The following is a 25,224-nucleotide window of genomic DNA, read 5'->3' as shown; positions in this document are numbered from 1 at the left end:
AATCGTGTAAAGTAATCATGTTATGGAAAATGTTTTTGTTTTTTTTCATTGCTCTACATTCTTTAGCTTTGATTTATATAATGCACTTATTGAAATAAACATAACTTGCAGTATATATACTTTAGTAAAGAAATATGAGTTGTGACATTAGTGTATTTTTAAGTGATCAGCTTTACTCACTGTATGGAAGAGCAAAAATATATTCTTCATATACGTTTAAGTTCTTGTTCCTCAAAAAAATCAAAAAAATCTAATGCATATTTATCATGGTTGATTTGAATTTGAGATTTTTTTCAGAAGTGAAATTAAAGCATAAGTGGAGCTTAGTTGAAATTCTATGTTATAACACTCAGACTATTTGAAATGGTATATGTATGCCAGTCCAATTAGTATTTTCCTGAACACACCAGAAGAATGTCTAGGGAAGAAGAAAACAAATATTTTTATGTTCCAATTGTTAATAACTGGGTTAAGATAGGAATATTTCTTATAAGAATGCTTACTCGTGGAATTTTTACCGATCGTAGAGATTCCCCAGTCCTACTCGAAGCACATTAAGTGCATAATGCCCTGAGTCTGCAATTTTTACGTCAGATGCTTGATAAAATCATACTTCTTATAACTTTACTCTTTGAAGACTATAAAGTTATCTTAAAATATTAATAATGATCTTTCATACTGTCCTTTAATTATCAAAAACCACAACCATTAAATGATAACTTTCGTAACTTAGTGACAAATTATAATAATGTATAAATCATGACCGAAAAATTAAAATTACAAAGTCAAGCTTCCTTCCAAAGAGAAATTTTAATTACAGTCATTCAAGTAAAAAGAAATGATTATTATGTCTGACCACATCATAAGATGGATTATAATTTCTGTGATTTCAAGCTGTTAATTAAGCATTTGATGTCTTGGAAAAAAAGTATATTTAGTTTATTCGATAACATCTTCTTGAAAAATGAGTTCGAACATAGAATATAAACAGACACAATTTGACAACCTTGCATGTTTCAAATATATATTTATGTATGAATTGCATGCATTAAGAAAAATAAACAAATTGAGGTAAAAATAACAGATAATGGTATATGTTTGCTGTTTCAAAAATATGTAGACTGCTTAACCTCAATATAGTGTTTCTGCACTTAGACGTTTATACATAAAGGAAAGATAAAATAACAGATACCAAAGGGATAATTTGTGGCATTTTTTGTGTAGGTGGTCATCTGACATTTTGTACTTAGTTACTTTTGTTTTTAACATCATCCATTACCAAAATACTCCATCTCTCTACTTCTTGTGGTGAGCTCAATTTCAATCTTAATTGACTATCATTGTCAGTTTTTCTGGCAAGGGCACTCCAGCTTCCTTCACCAATGAAAAATGATGCCACATAAGGCAATGACTGCAAGTTGTGTTTTAAGACACCTACAAACTATGCCAAGGTGCATGAATAAGGAAACCTCTGATTTCTGTTCCACACTCAGTGTTACTCAGCCTTTAGCCAGAAACTGTTGAACACTCCTTTTAAGGACAATGAAATAATAGGTTTACCATAGCATATCGGCTGGGCATGACACTTTACTAACATTTTAATTATTTTTTTATGACTTTTCTGTTTTTTATTGCAGTTTTAATTACTGCTATTTAAATTGAGAAAAAGGTAGGTTAATTGTTATTTGAATAATTTACAATAATTATGACAGGTTTTGTTAAGTCAGCAAATATATAAGGTCATCTTAGTTGATAATTTATGTACCTAATGTGAGCCAATATTGATAATTTTTCTCCTTGAATGTTATACAGGGAATCTAGTTTATGTCCTCTATCATTCTAACAGTTTTACCTTAACAGCATATTACATGAGATAAGACCTCTGTAACTCTATTATTGTCTGTAATATTGGCTGCATATCAAAGCAACCAACTATCAACCAACATCATACAATCAAGTTCTGTTGCCACTATCTTGGTCAGATGCTAATATTTGCCTCTTAAAAAATTGTAGACATGCTAATGTTTGCGACTGGACAGTCACTGATGCCTATATTTGCCACTGGTAATTTTCTTATAGTTGCCACTGCACAGATGCATATATTTGCCACTAGATATGTTAAGAACAATCAGACTGAATCAATGATGATGATTGTTTTTCTTAAATATCATCATTGAAGGTTAACTGAGTTTTATTAATTCCTTGATTATCATCCTCAAGTCTTAATTTATATGAAAAAGTCTCTGAAATTTGATTTTCAAAATGAATTAACTCTGAAGTTTTTTCAGTGAAATTTCTTCCCTTTGATTTTAAGGAAAATACAATTAAAACATGACCTTGGCAACGTGAGGTGGATCCATTATACAAATACACCTGTGTTCTGACTCTCTGTAGTCGTCAATAGATCAATGATGATATAAACAGAGATATTATGTAATCATTCATACTTTATATCCATCATCATAGACTAAACTCATCACTTCCTCATCGTAAAATCTGCACAAAATGCAATTACACACTCTCAGCCTTCTACTGGCAATTACTGATTAAGCACTTTTACTTGGAGAATATTAAACTTAAATTAATAATGAAATTATATAAGAGCCTACTATTTTGAGATTTTTTTTAGCTGCATGAGTAATAAATCTTTGGTTTTTTTTCTTTTCTTTTATGATTTATGAAAACATATATATGTTCTTCTTTGATGATATCCGCAAATAGCACTTAACTTGTAACAACAATTTTTCATTTAGAGATGTAATAGTTGTATCAAATATATTATATCATATCATAATCTCATCCTGTTTTCATCAGAAAAATGATTGCTGAGTATACAACAATTGACTGTATAACTGATAAATTTGCAGTTTTTTGTGCAATTTAATCTGTGAAATGTTTCAGTCGATTTGAAATTGAAATATAAAAATTATCAATGCTTACCTTTAAATGTTGCATCTGGATTAGATGTAGCACAGCTGTGTGTTTTTGCTGCACTTTGTACGGGAATTTCTTTCTGTGTTTCTCCCGTAGAAACTTCTGATAAGGTTCCCCTTTTAGTGAGTACATTATTCACTTCTGCAACGTCTAATTCCATGCCAATGAATTTCTTTTCCAGTTCATTATATTTTTGTTTTTGTTTATGTTGATCGATTTTCATATTGTTAATAAATCTGTACATATTTTGTAATAACATTTCTTGTTTAGAAATTGTCACGTTCAAATTGCTATTCTTCTGTTTTTCATGATCCAGTTCTTGTTCCATACTTTGGAGTCGAGTATTTAAATCCTCCATATCATTTGAATTTCCTTTGAAAAGAGGTTTACGAGGATGCATGTCATTTCTAAAGTCCTCAGTAATAACCTCATTGTCAATTGGATGTTGGCTAGTAATTTCATTCGGACAACTAGACGTGTCCATTTCTTTGACCACAAATACGTATCTACATCGCTTTGTTTTAATTGTTTTCTTTGATTTTAGTGAACTAACTTTGTCCACTTTCATATATAGTACTACACATAATTGTGTGATAAAAATAAGTTGACTGAATTTCATTGTGATATTTTCAAAAAGTACGAAAAATAGATGACAATAAAATCTGTGGAATGAACTTTAAATATTGCAAAGCTAGCAGGTTCTGATATCTATTTATATATAATTTTGTTTGAGTTGAATCCAATATTTTGATGGAGCTTCTCCTATTATAGGATCTTCCGGTAATGCAGTGAAATTATTGTATAAATTTGTTGTTCTTATCACTATAGAAATGTAAATGTTACATTAGAATAAAAAAAAATATTGCTGTCTGATGCAGTCTGTTAAAGTCGGCATAGTCTGTAGTTCTGTTAAAGTTGATAGTTTTCTCTGCGATGCTAAGTCAATTTAAAACCTACCTCGACTAAAAATGAATGAAAAATAATTCCTTTGATTAAACAACATGCTTTAATTATAAACACTAAAAATTTCCCAATATGCACTTTAAATTGTCCTTTACAGTATCCAATTATAAAATACTAAACAGATGTCCAACTTCTGAAAACTTTCTATTGGCAGACGACAGTTTGTAATCTTTCAATTATTTCCTGATGTCCCCACATTCTGTAGCATGATCCTCTAACAATACCAAACGACTTGCACTCTAGAACAGCATTGAATGTATCACACACATGGATGAAGATTAGCATGAAGAATTATATGATGTATTCATCATTGGTCTCTCTGCCCCCATCTTTTCTATATGTTACAACCCATTTTTAAAATATAAAGTGACACCAGAGCTCAGTAGCTGCTGAGTAAGCATATCATTGGTTTTCACATCTAACTACCAATGTTTAACATATACTACTATCGCTTTACACTTAATCATAAAATTATACATCGTTGAGTTATTTTTGATGATGTTGATAACAATTTATGTTAAAATTTTGATTATACTTAATATATACTTAAAGGTAACCTAACTTCTGAAATACTTTTTAAAGGGGTTTTAAATAAACAATTTTACTTATGCAATAAATATGAATGACCCTCCTTAATACTTCAGGTAGACGAATAGTTAAAACGACAATAATGCATTCTTAATAACTGCCTGGGTAACATCACAAGCTGTTGACTGTTGGTTAATATTATTTTTTGTCATACCACAAGTTAATAAAAAATTGAACAATGGAAATTAATTGTAGTATCATATATTACCAAATAACAGTACTTATAGTTTGTCAAGATAAATAACAGTTTACTTAATTATTGTCTAGATATTAATTGAATCTACATGATGAACTGGTTTCGAAGATAATAAAATTCCATTCATAAATTATCAATAGTACTTGTAAATCCCTTATCATACCATGAAGTGAAAATTTATAATTGTTGACTTTCTTTCTAAAAACAAATCTTTCAGGACTTAATCTTCAGTATGATGTAAAACATTTATATGGAGGTTAACAAATATTCTTGCATATATTGCACAATTTCCCTTTGTTAAGAAATTTATGATGATTATTTCAGACTTTATACACCCTTCATCAATTTTGTCAGCTTTTTGTAAAACTTTTACACGTACATACATCTTGCATTCTTATTAAGTGACTTAAAAACAGTTTAAATTTTTCATATTATAAAACTGAGTCATTTTTGTAGACTTTAAAAAAAATCAAAGTTGCAAAAACTTGGTTCTATTCTATAATTTGGTGAGAACTGAATAAACCAAACCCAACAGAAAGATATTTTAAGTAGTAGGAAGTTTATTTGACTTTTATTTTACAATTTATCTGTTATGCATTAATCAGAAACAACATAAATTGTGTGGTAAAAACTGTGTGTGGCCTAGAGTAAAGAAACAAACAATTGTCTTAGTGTATGGAGTGTATATCGGCACATGGTTTGAAATTAATCAGAAAAGCAATTAATTATTTTGTTTTATGTCATATACAACACATTAATGTTCAACAGTGAATACCTTTCTTGTATTTATTGTCAGTTGAATTTTGTGAGTAATTACTCAAACTCACTTAATTATTAAGTTTGTAACTAAATCCAACATCACCAGACGTCTAAAAAAGTTCAGATAATGATTAACTTAATTCTGTTACATGATCAGTTGAGAGATATCTTCTCAGTTTCAGGATCAGTACATCCCTATCAGTCTAGATCAATAGAATTTCCTGTCAGGACCAGAACAGTTCCTTTCAGTCTAGATCAATAGACTTTCCTGTCAATCAGGATCAGTACAGTTCCTTTCAGTCATGATCAACAGCCTTTCCTGTCAATCAGGATCAGTACAGTCCCTTTCAGTCATGGTCAATAGATTTTCCTGTCAATCAGGATCAGTACAGTCTCTTTCAGTCTTGGTCAATAGACTTTCCTGTCAATCAGGATCAGTACAGTCTCTTTCAGTCATGGTCAATAGACTTTCCTGTCAAACAGGATCACTACAGTCCCTTTCAGTCATGATCAATACATTTTCCTGTCAAACAGGATCAGTATAGTCATGACCAATAGACTTTCCTGTCAATCAGGTCCACTACAGTCCCTTTCAGTTATAATCAATAGACTTTCCTCTCAATCACGATCAGTACAGTCTCTTTCAGTCATGATCAATAGACTTTCCTGTCAGTCAGTCTCAGTAGCCCCTTTCAGTCATAATCAATAGACTTTCCTGTCAATCAGGACCTGTACAGTCCCTTTCAGTCATGATCAAAAGACTTTCCTGTCAATCAGGACCATCACAGTCACTTTCAGTCATGGTCAATAGACATTCCTGTCAATCAGGACCTGTACAGCCCCTTTCAGTCATGATCAATAGTCTTTCCTGTCAATCAGGATCAGTACAGTCCCTTTCAGTCATGATCAATAGACTTTCCTGTCGGTCAGTCTCAGTAGCCCCTATCAGTCATAATCAATAGACTTTCCTGTCAATCAGCACCTGTACAGTCCCTTTCAGTCATGATCAATAGACTTTCGTGTCAATCAGGACCATCACAGTCACTTTCAGTCATGGTCAATAGACTTTCCTGTCAATCAGGACCTGTACAGTCCCTTTCAGTCATGATCAATAGACTTTCGTGTCAATCAGGACCATCACAGTCACTTTCAGTCATGGTCAATAGACTTTCCTGTCAATCAGGACCTGTACAGTCCCTTTCAGTCATGATCAATAGACTTTCGTGTCAATCAGGACCATCACAGTCACTTTCAGTCATGGTCAATAGACTTTCCTGTCAATCAGGACCTGTACAGTCCCTTTCAGTCATGATCAAAATACTTTCCTGTCAATCAGGATCAGAACAGCCCCTTTCAGTCATGATCAATAGACTTTCCTGTCAATCAGGACCTGTACAGCCCATTTCAGTCATGATCAATAGACTTTGCTGTTAATCAGGATCAATACAGTCCCTTTCAGTCATAATCAATAGACTTTCCTGTCAATCAGGATCAGTACAGTCCCTTTCAGTCATGGTCAATACACTTTCCTGTCAATCAGGATCAATACAGTCCCTTTCAGTCATGATCAATACACTTTCCTGTCAATCAGGATCAGTACAGTCCCTTTCAGTCATGATCAATACACTTTCCTGTCAATCAGGATCAATACAGTCCCTTTCAGTCATGATCAATACACTTTCCTGTCAATCAGGATCAGGACAGTCTCTTCCTGTCATGATCAATACACTTTCCTGTCAATCAGGATCAATACAGTCCCTTTCAGTCATGATCAATAAACCTTCCTGTCATACAGGACCAGTACAGTCTCTTCCTGTCATGGTCAATAGACTTTCCTGTCAATCAGGATCAGTACAGTCCTTTCAGTCATGATCAATAGACTTTCCTGTCAATCAGGATCAGTACAGTCCCTTTCAGTCATGATCAATACACTTTCCTGTCAATCAGGATCAATACAGTCCCTTTCAGTCATGATCAATACACTTTCCTGTCAATCAGGATCAGGACAGTCTCTTCCTGTCATGATCAATAGACTTTCCTGTCAATCAGGGTCAGTACAGTCCCTTTCAGTCATGATCAATAGTCTTTCCTGTCAATCAGGACCTGTACAGTCCCTTTCAGTCATGATCAATAGACTTTCCTGTCAATCAGGATCAGGACAGTCTCTTTCTGTCATGATCAATAGACTTTCCTGTCAATCAGGATCAGTACAGTCCCTTTCAGTCATGATCAATAGTCTTTCCTGTCAATCAGGACCTGAACAGTCCCTTTCAGTCATGATTAATAGACTTTCCTGTCAATCAGGACCAGAACAGTCCCTTTCAATCATGATCAATAGACTTTCCTGTCAATCAGGACCAGTACAGTCCCTTCAGTCATGATCATTAGAATTTACTGTCAATCAGGACATGTACAGTCTCTTTCAGCCTAGATCAATAGACTTTTCTGTCAGTCAGTCTCAGTAGTCCCTTTTAGACATGATCAATAGACTTTCCTGTCAGGATCAGTACAGTCCCTATCAGTCATGATCAATGGACTTTCCTGTCAATCAGTATAAGTACAGTCCCTTTCAGTTATGATCAATAGACTTTCCTGTCAATCAGGATCAGTACAGTCCCTTTCAGTCATGATCAATAGACTTTCCTGTCAATCAGGAACAGAACAGTCACTTTCAGTCATGATCAATAGACTTTCCTGTCAATCAGGATCAGTACAGTCCCTTTCAGTCATGATCAGTAGACTTTCCTGTCAATCAGGACCTGTACAGTCCCTTTCAGTCATGATCAATAGACTTTTCTGTCAATCAGGACCAGTACAGTCACTTTCAGTCATGGTCAATAGACTTTCCTGTCAATCAGGATCAGTACACTCCCCTTTAGTCATGGTCAATAGACTTTCCTGTCAATCAGGATCGATAAAGTCCCTTTCAGTCATGATCAATAGAATGTCCAGTCAATCAGGATCAGTACAGTCACTTTCAGTCATAGTCAATAGACTTTCCTGTCAATCAGGATCAGTACACTCCCTTTCAGTCATGGTCAATAGACTTTCCTCTCAATCTGGATCAATACAGTCCCTTTCAGTAATGATCAATAGACTTTCCAGTCAACCAGGATCAGTACAGTCCCTTTCAGTTATGATCAAAAGACTTTCCTGTCAATCATGATCAGTACAGTCCCTTTTAGTCATGATCAATAGACTTTCCAGTCAATCAGGACCAGAACAGTCACTTTCAGTCATGATCAATAGACTTTCCAGTCAATCAGGATCAGTACAGTCCCTTTCTGTCATGATCAATAGACTTTTCTGTCAATCAGGATCAGGACAGTCTCTTTCAGTCATAGTCAATAGACTTTCCTGTCAATCAGGATCAGTACAGGCTCTTTCAGTCATGACCAATAGACTTTTCTGTCAATTAGAATCAGTACAGTCCCTTTCAGTCATGATCAATAGACTTTCCTGTCAATCAGGATCAGTACAGTCCCTTTCAGTCATGATCAATAGACTTTTCTGTCAATCAGGTCCAGTACAATCCCTTTCAGTCCTGATCAATAAATTTTCCTGTCAATCAGGTCCAGTACAATCCCTTTCAGTCCTGATCAATAAATTTTCCTGTCAATCAGGATCAGTACAGTCACTTCAGTCATGATCCATAGATTTTCATGTCAATCAGAATCAGTACAGTCCCTTTCAGTCATGATCAATAGATTTTCCTGTCAATCAGAATCAGTACAGTCCCTTTCAGTCATGATCAATAGACTTTCCTGTCAATCAGGATCAGTACAGTCACTTTCAGTCATGATCAACAGACTTTCCCATCAATAAGGATCAGTACACTCCAGTTTCAGCCATGATCAATAGACTTTCCCATCAATAAGGATCAGTACACTCCAGTTTCAGCCATGATCAAAAGACTCTCCCTTCAATAAGGATCAGTACACTCCAGTTTCAATCATGATCAAAAGAATTTCCCATCAATAAGGATCAGTACACTCCAGTTTCAGCTATGATCAAAAGACTTTCCCATCAATAAGGATCAGTACACTCCAGTTTCAGCCATGATCAAAAGACTCAAAAATTCCCATCTATAAAGATCAGTACACTCCAGTTTCAGCCATGATCAAAAGACATATTTATTAGTCACCATCTAAGTTATGGTCAGCATGCAGCCACCCTGTCAGATTAAATAATTAAACAAGAATGGAGAACTAGGAAAAGCAGATGCCTTGTCAGTCATTATAAGTACCTAGAATATGAACTCAAATGTTTAACGAACTACACATTTTCTATAGGCTTTGTACACAGAAATCGGCAAAACCAGGAAAATCAAATTTTCCTTAATCCATGAAAATTGATACCCAGTAAAAATAAATGAATCCTTAGTACTTGTCAGTCATGGTAACCTCTTTTGTTATATTGGCCTCTGAAAGTTTGATGATTAATACACTTACCAGAATTTATTAGACTTAAAATTAGTTACTGACAAACATTTCTTTTTTGTACAGTGTCAGTGCTCTGCATATAAAGAGATCAATTTGTGCGTTTGAAAGTTACAAATTTAGCATCACTATTTACTAGTGATGCATAGCTTTACAAAAGAAATAGTTAAAATGTTACAGAAGACACACTCCTTGTACTTAAATATGCTGCACACTCAGAGGCAAATTAAATGCCAATCAGTCTTGAGATTGATTAACAGTTACGCTTGACCATGGTGAAAAAAGTTGTTTTGTTTTGTTCAGATTATCTCAAAAGTCTACCGGGTATATATAGATATAGGATGTTGTGGTTTGAGTGTCAATGAGACAACTCTCTCATCCAAGTAACAATTTATAAAAGCAAACCATTATCGGTCAAGGTGGTCAAGGTACGGCCTTGGTTAAGAACCTTTTCTATGATCTTGTTTTGTAATCTTACAATAGATCAATATGTGACACTTAAATAATCTATTATTTATCTTAACGTATCACTTTTTTTCCAGATTCTTCTTCTTTTTTTGTTAGGTAGCTGTCTCAGTTGAATATATAAATAATGATTCAAAAGGCAAAGATTTTTAATTATGTATGACAAGGCTGGTTTTTTTTTATTGATGAATTGTTTTACATTTTTCATGCCAGGGCCTATTATAGTTGAATTTATGGTATGTATGGTATGGGTTTTTTTTTATGAAGGCTGTATGGTGATCTTTAACTTATAACATATATCCACATCATAGTTTGGACTGAATAATGGAAAGGTGTTTCATTGGCAATTATACCACATCTTATTAAGTATATAAGGGTTCTGTTTGCAGGCAGAATAATTAGACTTTTAACTGAGTACTCAACTTTTCTGTACATTTAATGCACTTGCAGTGATGATTCAGATATATAATTAATCTATTCCTATGAACATATGGACTTCTTTTAACATTGACATATTTTATTTATATTTTACTTGATTTATAACTTTAACAAAAAATCTTTTTTCTTTACAATTATTGGTTTGCCCTATTCAGCATTATAAAATTTTTATCTATAAAATATAATATATAAATTTCTTATTAGTGTATTTTTTATTATCATTAGTCTGTGAATATCTATAATGAACCTGCAGTCATATCCTTTAATGTATGCTTTTATCAGAGTGCTGCTGTTTTGGTCATAAAGAGGCTAAAAAACTAAAAGTACTATTGTACAGATACAATTTATGCTACTTAATAATATATAATGCATTTCAGTGCATACTTATTTAGGTAATAACTTTCAGAATATGTAATGCATTGATTTTTTTGACAGTTTTCCATCAAATGCAAGATATCAAATTTCTATCATAAGGTTACATCTTAAGACCCCTTTCTTAAAAATGAATGACAAATGTTTTGAGACACCTCTGTGTTAGCAATATAAATGTTATCTTTCTATCTGATTGTGTGGGCTATTTTCACATGTCTTATAAAATTAACAGACAGGACATACATCATTCTTTTATGTTTGGTGTAATTCTACTATTGTATTGACATAAAATTTGGAGTGTTTTGAAACTGATACTGTTTTTTGTGGGTTAAAATTGAATTAATCTATTTGTCAAGCCTGTAGTAGGATATCTTGGTTACAGGGGAACAGATTGGGAATGGTGTTGTGATGGTATCAGGATCTTATAATTTCTTAGGAGCACATTGTAAAGAAGGGGATGTAATTAATGTAATATGATGCAGTGAAGTGCATAAAAAAGCAGGTTTAATATAGAGAGATCCATCAGGTTTTGATGTACTGCAGACATATATGAAATTAGTCTAATGGACTTGGACTAATATGACTTCATGACAATAAGGAGAGAGTTCTAATAACTCTAAATGGTTTCATTTTTGCAGGTTTATATTTCAGGGTTTCAAATACCAAACATGTTTTTGAGGTTTTAATTTTGCATGTCATAAATACTGATATGCATTTTATTAAGATTAAATTTAGGAGATAGTTTCAGGATTTATTATAATTATGAAATTAGCAGAAATAATTCGTTTTGACGATTTCCCACTGTATATTACAACTGTTTAGGGCAAGCAACCAACTTCGATTAAAGAACTGGGACTTCTTATTATCCAATACAAACTAAACAAATGGCTCCATTTAACTTAACATTGGAAAATTCAAAGTTCCTTCTTATGTAAAATTAGATGACCAATGATTGACATATCACTGTCAAAGGTCAGCATAATTACCAATGCATTGCCTACCATTTATATCATCAGCAAAGAAAATGATCAAAAGACTTGATGTCAAGGAAAACTGGATGTCACTGGATCTATAGTTGAAATTAATAAGTCTTTACCAAACATTTGCAGTATGAGGAGGCATTGACTTATATTATAAATTCAAGGTCGAGTTGAAGATTCCCATTTCTCAAAATATTCAGTCACCAGGACTTTCGTTAATAAACTTTTACTCAGTACTTGGAGTACAAAATATTTGCACGTAGCATTGAATCAAAGTATTTTGATTGGTTGTCTTTTGAGTCTAAGTACAATAATCATGCTTGAAAGTGTTATGACTGAAATAACATTGAGTTTCCCTGCATAATACCCTCATCATACGAATGTATTATTATACTGTTGATACAAAACACTCACCTTGACAAAGTAACTACCTGATGATTTATAATGTTAACATTGTAACAATAATACTTTCTCATTTAAAAATAACATGTAGAGCTGTCAGTCAAGGAAACAGATAGCTGGTCTGCTATGTCTACCAGATACTATGCTTGGTATGTGCCATCATACTTGTTTATAAAAGTACAGCTTGTAGATATTTGAGAGTAAAAATTGGACAACATATCTTCCATATTGCACCTGTAAGCTACATTTTGACAAACCTTTTAGTTTGTAAATTTTTTACGCTTTTTTTTTTAAATCTTTTCTGAAACTTCTTAGCCAATTAACTACTTTAACATATTGAGATGTGGACTCTGACTGCCAATGAGTAGGTTATCAATTAGAGTTGTGAAAACTATAGGACCTAGATTTGAGAAGTGTAGGTGAGATGTATTATTATCTCCCTTTGAAATTGAAGTTTTTGCCCCTGAAAAAATAATTTTTTGATTTTTTTAGGTGTTATTGTAAATCATATAGGAGCTAGGTGTAAAACTGTAAATAACAAAAATGATAAGCATTTAACAAGGTCTATTGACCCTGAAATATACATTTTTCCAAATCTAATTATAATGAACTTTTACTGTCAAACTGCTAATTATAGAGCACACAAACAGTAAGTACCCTTATTGTGATAGCATTTTAACTTTGAGACAAAACAGTTCTTAACAGTTGTTTAAATGGCTTTTTGCTTGGTGTTTAAGCAATCTTAGTCTAAACGGTACCTTAATGTAAATTAATTCAGTACAAAATTTAAGGTCCCTTTACAAAAACTCGGGAAAAAATTCAAGGTCCCTTAAAAAAAAAAAAACCAGTTCAAAATTTAGATAATTTTTACAAAAACTGAGTACAAAGTTTGTGGTTAAATCACAAATACAAGAAATAACACATAAGAGTATATATATAATTTTTAATTGACAGTCATTTTATGTGTATCTAATTTAAGCAAAGGAATTCCTTTGCAGATAAACTTTAATGGTATATGCTAATTAACACCTGCTTATTACATAATAATGTTAAAACACTACTAAAGTATTTTGTATTTTATAAACAGATTTGAGATATGAAATCAAAGGAAAGAACGCATAATGTTATATAATACAAAAATATTGTTTATCTAAATTCAAGTTGATATCATATTATTCATAATTGCCTGTATCACCTGACATTAGATGTATCTGTCTAATAGTATATTTGTGTTTTTAAGATATTGCTAATTTTTAGATATCTGCTTCTTATAATTTAGATACTGCTAAGTAATTTTGAATTCCGGTCTCTAATTTATTGAAATTTTGATTAGTTGGAATGTAGACATTATTTGATTATATACATGTATTGCTACCTGTGATGAAACATTACAAAATATGATTCCCAAGGTTAATTTTCTAAATTTAGAATCGTAAAATGAGCGACTAATTGATTTAGGAAAACGAACTGCTGAGAACCATTCTGTTAATTCTCTTGTCTTAGAATCAGATTGTAACTTCTTCAGTGTCATTCACATCAGAATATTTTATGACAATAGTATGTAAAAATGTAGTTGTGTCTTTGTCAGTTTGAATATACAGCTTAGCTTGACTCACTCCTACGAAACTCCCTAGAATAACTAGATGATTGAATAGTGGACTATTTTGGGAGTTTAAGAATAAGCTGTCTCACAATTGTTCAATATGTTAGAGAAATTTCTCTTTTGGGAAGATATTTTTTGAAAATGTTTATTTGATGGTGAATTTACATTTTATATATTGAATTAAGGCACTGGAAAATAAAACAATAGTAAAAACTGTTAAAGTGTAGTATAGAACAAATAGATAAAAGTTTTAAGTATCACTGAACTTAAGGTAACCTTTACTGACTTAAAATTTTCTTGTTTGAATTGTTTTACATTTGTCATTTCGTGGCTTTTATAGCTGACTATGAGGTATTGGTTTTGCTCACTATTGAAGGCTGTACAGTGACTTAAAGTTGTCATTTAGTCTCTGGTTTAAAGTTGTCTCATTGGCAACCGTACCTTCTCTTTTTAAATATTGATAACTTTTGGTCATATATAGGCCTTCACATCTTTATGTCTTATACACATTGTGGGTTTGAGCATTCTGGATGAAAAAATCAGTTTGGTCATTTACAAAAAGATGGAATTGAGTTGATCAGAGTCTGAATCTAAAATCAGAATTGTATAGAAATAATCTATTTATACAAGCAATCTCATAGACACTTTACAGATAGCTTGCTTATATATGGAATGTTTGTGGTAGACTATGTTCATTTATATGTCTCCCTCAGTTCATTACGTTACAGCCACAGCAATGACATGAATGTTAACTGTTAACTAATAACAGTATTGTTTTTGAAAAGTTGCCACAGTCATTTGGGCATTGCAGCCTTACTAATATCATAGAGCTTAGCCAATAGAACTGTCAATATCTGTGACCATGAAATCCCCAATTGACAAATGCAATTCTTCAAATACAGTTCTGTTATTTCCATTCTAATGCTTAGCAAAAGTAATCAATTCACTCTTAGCTATGATCTGTCAACTCAGCCTCGATTTGACGACAAACAGTTGCCAATGCTTGATAAAAGATGCAATACATATGTTTATATCCCTATATTATAGGGCTAAGCAAGACAATGTTATTTTGTAATTAATTTGACATGTAGGGTAGAATTTCTAAAACAATGGGCAAGAATATTAAGTAATAATCTGTACTTTCCTATTGAGTTTGACTTTATTTTTATTATAAATTGGGTGTTTCTATTTATCTTTCAAATTGAGCATAGAATCTGTTTTGACTACTGATTACTCAACCCACAACATTCTTTGATTTAATCCCTGCAGTAAACATGTGATAAATGTAAAAATTCTTTACATATGACAGAATTACTTTCTTGAAGTTCCTGTAAATTCTTCTGTTTTCATAATCAAGATTTATGATAATTGAGATCTGATTCAAATCAAAATCTGGTTTTGTAATTTTAGAAGTTTATTAATACTTGTATAAATTTCAATCTAGTTGATGTTTTCACTGCCCTAACTGTTGTGTAACGTCGTAAATATGGTACCAGTGCACTGTGAAACCTGTAGAAACCTGGTTTCAAGCCAGATTCTTATGGCTTCATGGACTGCAAGCCATGTGACAGATTATGTGGACTCATACATCATCACACACAAATAGGAAGTGGTTATAACCTGATAGAAGCATGATACATGTACAAATGTATTAACATTTGGCCACGGGAGGAACAGTTCTTAGCTCACCTGGCCGAAAAGGGCCAAGTGAAGTTTTCTCATCACTTGGCGTCTGTCTTTGTTATTAACTTTTTAGATTTTGAACTTCTTGTAGAGAACTACTAAATGGAATGAAACCAAACATAGTGTGAATGTTCCTTATGTAGTCTTGACTAAGTGTTGTTACTTTGAAGCTGATTCATCATCCAAGATGGCCACCAGCAGGGTACTTCAGTTAACATAGGACCCTATGGACAATACATACAAACGTCTTCTTTTAGAGAACCACTGACTGGAATGACACCAAAAATGGAAAGAATGTTCCTTTTGAGGTGCAGACCAATTTTTTTTACTTTGTAGCTATTCCACCAACCTTGATGGCTGCCAACGGGGGACTAAGTTTAACATAGGACCCTATGGGAAATATATACAAATGTCTTCTTCTACTGGTTAATGGATGAAACCCAAAAATGGTGTGAATGTTCCTTATTTAGTCTTGACTAAGTGTTGTTACCTTCAAGCTGATCCATCATCCAAGATGGCCACCAGCAGGGTACTTCAGTTAACATAGGACCCTATGGACAATACATACAAACGTCTTCTTTTAGAGAACCACTGAATGGAATGACACCAAAAATGGTAAGAATGTTCCTTTTGAGGTGCAGACCAATTGTTTTTACTTTGTAGCTACATGTATTCCACCAACCTAGATGGCTGCCAACGGGGAACTTAAAGTTTAACATAGGACCCTATTGGAAATATATACAAATGTCTTCTTCTACCGGTTAATGGCTGAAACCCAAACATGGTGTGAATGATTTTATTGATGTGCTGACCAAGTGTTGTAACCTTGTAGCAAATTTGTCATTGTCCTCATAAAGTCATTTTCAATAATTTCAATGAATTTATTTGTAATTTCTGTAAACTTTACAAAAGTCATTAGTGTTTTGTTTTTGATTAAATTACTGTTTACTATTTAAACCAAATTTGGTCTTTTGGTTTTAATCTATTAACATGATTTCCATACCCAAAGTAGAATCAGGTGAGCGACACAGGCTCTTTGAAGCCTCTAGTTTTAGTTCTGACCTACATTTGGTGCATATTTTGACAAATGGGATATAATTGCTGTTATAAATACATCATATAAATGAATCCAGGCAGATTGAATTTGACTGTTGCCAATAATAGACAGATATTTCATCTTCTAGAATACCAACAGAAATAGTGTTATAGAGGGAAAGCATACGTTTTGATATAAAATAATTTATAAATCAAAAGTATGAAAGTTTACAGAAAAGTAACAGATAAAAAAGTCTTTCGAGAGAGATAATGTGCCTTGATACTTAAGTGACAAATAGTAAAATATTTGGTTTCCAAATGACAACTTGATAGCAGGTCTCCACTAATTCATTTGAAATTAAGAAATTCATATTGGACAACTTAAAACACTGTGATGATATTGAGATTGAGTTTGAGCAATTTCACTCAGTATGTGAATCATTAATAGGTGTTATGCAGGTTACTAAGATGAAGTAGCTTACATAGGCTGGTTCATGTAACGTTTTAGTATGCATTTATTACCCAAACCAAGCTTTATTATTAGGCCTATCCCTTTCCATTAGAACTAAGTGATGCTGCTCCTGTCTACTTGTATAATAGGTAGGTAGAGGGCATCTGTGATCTATTGTATGGCATTGGTTTGCAATTTTTAAATTGTGTGTTCAAACTGATTGACCTGCAATTTTTTTTAGTCAAGTTGTCAGGATAAGGTTGTGGTATAAAACAAGTGCCGTGTAATAAAAACTTTCTAAAATAGTGATAAGGTGTATTATTTGCATCAATAAAACTCTGGCAATAATTTCTTTTTTACAGTACCGGTACATATCATATGAGGGTGTCTGTAAGTCAAATGGGGGTCCGATCACTCAAAATTTACACCATGATATTTTGGTAAATGTAAAATAATAGATTTCAATAACTCTGGAAAATGACCTTATTTGAGGATTATAGCATGCTAAATGTATATTATATAACATAATGGTGTAACTATTAAATCCAGCAATCCTGATAAAATTCCCTATCTCACTGACTGAGGATCAAAATAAATAGTAAAATTTAATCCCCTGCATTCACCTGATTGTCTTCATTAATGGAGAGAATGAAGTTATCAGGAATTATTTAAAAGGTCAATTATAATCCATCAGTGAAAGTGGGTGTTTAATCATTAAGTCTCATCAGTTATCTGACATCTTCATGATTCAGGCTAAATATTACCATACACATGCTAATTTGTTTATTCATATTATTCATATGTTTTCATTCATAAATAAAATACCATGTCTAGTCTTAACATTACATAATAAACAGCCTGGAAGAAAATCGGTTGCATGCATTTACCGGTAATCAGTTTTTGTATAAATATAAAAATGAAGATGTGGTATGATTGCCAATGAGAGAACTTTCCTCAAGAGACCAAAATGACCCAAAAATTAATAATTATAGGTTACTGTATGGCCTTCAACAATGAGCAAAGCCCATATTGCATAGTCAGCTATAAAAGGCCCCGAAATAACAATGTAAACAATTCAAAGGAGTATAAAATGTTTAAATTGTTTTGTATAGCACCAAAACTATATGTAAGTTAAAGTGAGTATGATCATCAGTATTAGAAATAATTGAAATATATCTAATGTACAAATTTTAACTTATATTAATAAAACAACACAGCAACCTAACAACAAAATAAGCAAAAGACATCTAGAGATCATGAGACAGTCTTTAAACAACATTAAAAGCTTTAAACTGCCTAGAGAAATGCTAATTTACGACAGCTAACTGAGATTCCACCAATACTTTGGATTCACCAATAGTCAGATAAATAGCATGATGTTAGGTTCATATTCCTTCAAACTGTTTCTGAGAAGATACAACACAGGTTTTCAAATGCTACATATATATGCAAAAAGATCTAAAAAAAAAACAAACATTGAAAATAAGTTTCTTATATGTATTTATGGAGCCTTTTATAAAGATGTAAAAAATAAAATATAAAGGAAAATACTGGAATATATTTAATTCCTTTATTTGAAGTAAAGAATTAATTGTTTTAAACTGGCAGAGGTTTTGTTAACAATTATCTATATCTAAGTTGTATAATTACTTATATATCAACAGAATTATGTAACTGTATAACAATGTCTTCGTGATGAGATTTTCTAAATATGTGCAATTAGGATAAAGCATTTGTCCATTTACAGCCATTAATTAATAACATGTTTTTAGTCCCATATATTTAGTGAATATCGGTGAGATCCAGTTAATAGTACTTTTGATAACACAGAGCACCAAGACCCCATTTACACTGGCAACGAAATTGAATTGATCTTTATTTGAATCGAGTTGACGTTTACATTGCACAAGTAAGATCGATCTTATTTAATCCAGTGCATTTACACTACAACATAAAAAGAACCAGTCTGACCTTTATTTTTAAATATAACAAACACCTGAAAAAAGATAGATCGTGATCGATCTAAGCATTTTCACCAAAAAAAAAGATCGATTCAAATAAGATCGATCTTTTTAAAACCACCTCTAGAGGTAGACTTTTTAAGTCCGATTGAAGATTGATCTTACCCGTTTACACCTGACCAAAGATCGATCTTAAAAAGATCAATAAAGTCAGTGTAAACGGGGTCAGAGTCTTCAATATTTTGAAGATTCAAACTATTTAACCATCTTGTGACAGCCTTGCAACGTATGTGCTTTGTGCAGAGGGATAAAAAGAAACTGCTGGACAGCAGCTGTTCATTTTCATTCTCTGATAGAAGATTATAGTCACATGATTTTAGACGAATCAATGCTAAGCTATGTTTTTATTGTCTCATACAGAAGAGTGTTTTTTTGCTCCTGATATTCCTTTGTGTTTCTTTGCATTAACTTGACAACTATTCAAACAATTCATTTAACCTTGTATTATTGTTTCTCATGACAAAATGGAAGTCAAGTTTGAAATTAAAAGATTTTTGACATTTTCCATTCTGAAGACATTATGGTCTTTGAATGTTTGTAAAGAGGGGCTTTATGTCCTTAACTTACTAAAACTTGTGAAATGTTTAAACAGTTGTGTTTTTCATATTAAAAAAAAAGGATATATAGGTCAAGGGGAAGTCTCAACATGGGTTTTTTGGTACAGATGTGCAGCTGGAATTCCCCCCCCCCCCTCCCCCCCCCCCCATTCATATAGTGAAGTTTTGTGAAATTGTGACCCATAAACATATTTCATTGCAAAATCATAAGGGTGCTATAAACAGTTTCGTATAAAAAACTAGGGGTTATTCCCCAACTAAAAATAGACATGGAGGGAAGTCCCTTTTTATCAACATAATTGGTGAAAAAGTATCATGTTTTTTGTATTTGGTTGTAAAGATATGTTTATTAACTTCAATTAAAACAGGTTAGATGATTACAATGATTTAAATAATTAGATTAAATATTCATGTTTTGAGGGGAGACAACACTGTAAACAGTCTGTTTTTTTGGCAGTGAAAATTCAAAACTTATTTGCAGCCACTGTAGCTCTTTTCGGAGCAGGCAAACGTACCCTGAAGCATGAATTTTTTGAAAGACCAGGTAAAAATCTATGAAATTCATACAACTTTGATAATGAAAAATGTGCACTCACTGGTATCATGTCTTCAGGGGTGTGCACATGACCTGATTTCAGGTTTTTTCAATCTTATTAAAATAAGTTCTCATCACTTGCTCCTCGATTTTTTATATGTCGACACGGCGACATATAAAAAATCGAGGAGCTAGTGATGAGAACTCATTTTAATAAGATTGAGGTTTTTTAAGCTTAAATTAGGCAATGTTTTTCCCAGTTTCTCTGGATAAAACTTTTTTATACTATTAAAAGTACACTTTTTTTTTATTCCATTATAAACTGGAAAACATTCTGATTCCAGTGATATCTAGTTTTATACAGGTATCTTTATTAATCAGTCCACCACTAAGGGTCACTTATACATGGTCCCTCAAAATATGACGTCATAGAAAAAAACTGTTGATTGCACCCTAACCCATCCAAATATTCCTTAATTATCACACATTATTTTTTTTATGTCTTGACTTGATTTTTATACAACCACAAAAATTGAAAATTTTTTGGTCGTATATTGGTATGACGTTGGCGTCATCGTCGTCGTTGTCGTCGCCCGAAGACATTTGGTTTTTGCACTATAACTTTAGTAAAAGTAAATAGAAATCTATGAAATTTTAACACAAGGTTTATGACCATAGTAGGAAGGTTGGGATTGATTTTGGGAGTTTTTGTCCCAACAGTTTAGTAATTAGGGGCAAAAAAGGTCCCAAATAAGCATTTTTCTTGGTTTTTGTTGTTGACATTTTCCATTCTGAAGACATTATGGTCTTTGAATGTTTGTAAAGAGGGGCTTTATGTCCTTAACTTACTAAAAGTTGTTGGCATGACACGGGTTATGTTCTTCTCATATATGTTATGATGGTATGGGTGCTATAAACAGTTTCGTACTAAAAACTAGGGGTATTTCCCCAGTGAGATTTACATACTGATGGAATTCCCTGCTATTTATATACCACTAAATGAAAAAGTTGATTGTTTTTTATGTTCAATGTGAAAAACATATATTGAAGTTCAATTAAAATGCCACTTTTGTCAAGATTTAAAAAAAAAAAATGTTTTTGTGACTTCCTACTATATGGGAGGCAACTCCATAAACAGCTGATTTTCACCTGTTGCAAAAAGCACTTTGATTTGTCAGGTAAGATAGCTCCTTTCGGAGCAGGCGAACGTAGGCTGAAACTACATTTTCTTAAATCAGCCGGATAAGCTCTTCGAAATGCATATTATAAGAAATCTCAAATATATGCACAGGTTACTGATCCGTGTGTCCAAAGGTGGTCTGTTTTTAAGGTTTTTTAGGGGGAAAATGCCTAATTTCCAGCTGATAACTTGTACCAATTTGCATGTTTAAACAAGAGATGTTGGATTTTTTTTTTATTTATTCAGAAAGTTCATAGAATTATCTTTCCATTGATGTATAGATATCTATATAACTATGAATATCTGACTTCTGCATGATGGGTCCACTATTACATGCCCTGTTACAGAATGACGTCACGTAAAAAACTGTTGATTGCACCCTTAAGATACTAAACCCCTAACGGGAAGGATTGTGCCTGATGTTCATATGATGAAATCATAATCTTTCAGTCAGTTTAATTGAAGTCTGGAGCTGGCATGTCAGTTAACTGCTAGTATTCTGTTGTTATTTATGTTATATTGTCATTTTGTTTATTTTCTTTAGTTACATCATCTGACATCAGACTCAGACTTCTCTTGAACTGAATTTTAATGTGCGTATTGTTATGCGTTTACTTTTCTACATTGGTTAGAGGTATAGGGGGAGGGTTGAGATCTCACAAACATGTTTAACCCCGCCATATTTTTGCGCCTGTCCCATTTAGTCAGGAGCCTCTGGCCTTTGTTAGTCTTGTATTATTTTAATTTTAGTTTCTTGTGTACCATTTGGAAATTAGTATGGCGTTCATTATCACTGGACTAGTATATATTTGTTTAGGGGCCAGCTGAAGGACGCCTCCGGGTGCAGGAATTTCTCGCTACATTGAAGACCTGTTGGTGACCCTCTGCTGTTGTTTTTTATTTGGTCGGGTTGTTGTCTTTTTGACACATTCCCTATTTCCATTCTCAATTTTATTTTGCACAATAACTTTAGTATAAGTAAATAGAAATCTATGAAATTTTAACGCAAGGTTTATGACCACAAAAGGAAGGTTAGGTTTTTAGGGAGTTTTGGTCCCAACAGGGGCCAAAATTAAACTTTGTTTGATTTCATCAAAAAATTAATAATTGGGGTTCTTTGATATGCCGAATCTAACCATGTATTTAGATTCTTAATATTTGGTCCTGTTTTCAAATTGGTCTACATTAAGGTCCAAAGGGTCCAAAATTAAACTTAGTTTGATTTTAACAAAAATTGAATTCTTGGGGTTCTTTGATATGCTGAATCTAAACATGTACTTAGATTTTTGATTATTGGCCCAGTTTTCAAGTTGGTCCAAATCGGTGTCCAAAATTAAACTTTGTTTGATTTCAACACAAATTGAATATATGGGGTTCTTCAATATGCTGAATCTAACCATGTGTTTAGATTTTTAATATTTGGGCCCAGTTATCAAATTGGTCCACATTGAGGTCTAAAGGGTCTAAAATTAAACATTATTTGATTTCATCAAAAATTAAATTATTATATATGCTGTATCTAACCATGTATTTAGATTTTGGATATTGGACCAAAATAGATAAATGTCCAATTTAAAATTTTTAAGTTTTTAAGTTTAAGTTCTTAGACCACATTCATTCTGTGTCAGAAACCTATGTTGTGTCAACTATTTAATCACAATCCAAATTCAGAGCTGTATCCAGCTTAAATGTTGTGTCCATACTTGCCCCAACTGTTCAGGGTTCGACCTCTGCGGTCGTATAAAGCTGCACAATGCAGAGCATCTGGTTATAGATAGAGATAAACTGCACACAGCAATAATGTTCAACAAAGTAAGATCTACAAATAAGTCAGCATGACCAAAATGGTCAGTTGACCCCTTAAGGAGTTATTGCCTTTTACAGTAAATTTTTTAACAATTTTCATAAATTTTGTAAATTTTTGTAAATTTTAACAGAATAATTTCCTCTGTAACTAATGGGCCTAGTTCATTATAGAAAGAGATAATTGTAAGTAGCAAGTATGTTCAGTAAAGTAAGATCTACAAACACATCACCATCACCAAAACACAATTTTGTCATTAATCCATCTGTGTCTTTTGTTTAATTTGCACAAAGACCAAGGTGAGCGACACAGGCTCTTAAGAGCCTCTAGTTTAATGTCAGTATTAGAATCAAAATAATTTATGGAAGCCATAGATGTGTTGTTATTTAACACATGGCCTGGGCCGTGATATTCTTTAATTTTATCCCTCGCTGAACGCTAAGGATTACATTCAAATATGGCCAAGGCCGAGGTAAAAGTACGGTCTTCAACACAAAGCTTTAGCTCACACCAAACAGCAAGCTATAAAGGGCCCCAGAAAACAAACCGTCTAATCTATATAAAAAAAGAGAGCCAAGAAACATTAATGAACCACACCAACAAATGGCAACCACAGAACATCAGGTTCCTGACTTTGTACATGTGCAAACAAATACAGCGGGTTTAGGTGTTTTGATAGGTACCAACCTTCACCCTTACCTGAAACAATAGTGTAACGTCACAATAAAGAAAGACACAAAGGTCATTTTGAGGTCAATATTAGGCCTTCAACAATGTAAAATCCCCATATTAAAAACCCTTTTTCAATCCTGCAGTCATTTAGTAGGGAAACGTGTCACTTATGTATGATATATTCAAATGGTTCATTGTAGACTATGTATTCACAAAAAAGTTCAAACTACATATACCTGACAGTTGCAAAAAAGATTCCCTAACTATTTCCACAATTTCACTGGCAAAATGTTTTTGATAGGTTGCCTGAGTTATTGTGGATGGAGACTGTAAAACAACTAAAGCAATTTAACAAACTTTTGTCATCACAAGTATCTGCATGGTTGCAGTAATATATGAAGGGGTGTCGGAGGGGTCCTGATCCCGAAATCCAGGGCTTAAAAACATGAAATCCTGAGGTCCTGAATTTAAAAAAAAATCAAATCCTGACATCCTGAAATTCGAAAAAAGAAATCCAGGATCCTGAAAGGGTCAATCCCAAAATCCTGAGCTTAAAAACACCCGATCCTGACATCCCAAAAAAGGTCCTGCCCCCCTCTTTTATCTACCACATACCAGAAAACATATATTTAAGATTCATTCAGATTAAGTCAATATTTCTGTAAAAATGTTAGGTGAGTGAATCGGGTTCGTTTGAGGGCAAAGTGTATAACCTAAACTGGTCTGGACTGGATTGGACTGGACTGTTTTGAGTGTATAGATTATCATTAAATCTGTCGGACTTTGTCCAACATAACCATGGCCACCTAGAGCCTCTTGTTTATTCATACCAGTTATCTTTTGTCAAGGTTGAGTATCTATTTTAGTAGAATTGGATATTAATTAATCATGTTTTTGGTATCTTCAGACAATTAAAACTGCCATGTGGATGATGTAACCAAACAAAAACTGTTTTAATTTTACCGATAGTTAGAAGAATTTGACAGAATAGTTGAATGAGACACATATCTTTGTAGACCTCTGACAGCCATAAGTCTAATTAAACATGAGGTACAATACTATATTGTCTTCATAAAACAGCTTCTTCTGGAATGACAGTTTTTTCTAGTTAATTGGTTTGGCTAAGATGTAGTATGTCTGCATTCTA

General features: G+C 32.9%; 2 protein-coding genes across 2 annotated transcripts in view; one reads left to right on the top strand and one right to left on the bottom strand.

Annotated features, from left to right (window-relative positions):
* Nucleotides 1-4,428, bottom strand: part of LOC139524726 (fibrinogen-like protein 1) — a 30,329-nt gene extending 25,901 nt beyond the window's left edge. Inside the window, exon 1 of the mRNA XM_071319755.1 lies at nucleotides 2,941-4,428. Within this exon, the coding sequence (XP_071175856.1) occupies nucleotides 2,941-3,553 (613 nt within the window). The 5' untranslated portion in view covers nucleotides 3,554-4,428. The remainder of the gene's footprint in view (nucleotides 1-2,940) is intronic.
* Nucleotides 1-25,224, top strand: part of LOC139524725 (protein disulfide-isomerase TMX3-like) — a 119,886-nt gene that overhangs the window by 60,547 nt on the left and 34,115 nt on the right. The gene's annotated exons all lie outside the window — the stretch shown is intronic.

The sequence above is a fragment of the Mytilus edulis genome, chromosome 5, assembly GCF_963676685.1.
Source record: "Mytilus edulis chromosome 5, xbMytEdul2.2, whole genome shotgun sequence".
NCBI lineage: Eukaryota > Metazoa > Mollusca > Bivalvia > Mytilida > Mytilidae > Mytilus > Mytilus edulis.
The sequence above is the reverse complement of the archived record's forward strand: the minus strand, read 5'-3'. Positions and strand labels throughout refer to the sequence as shown.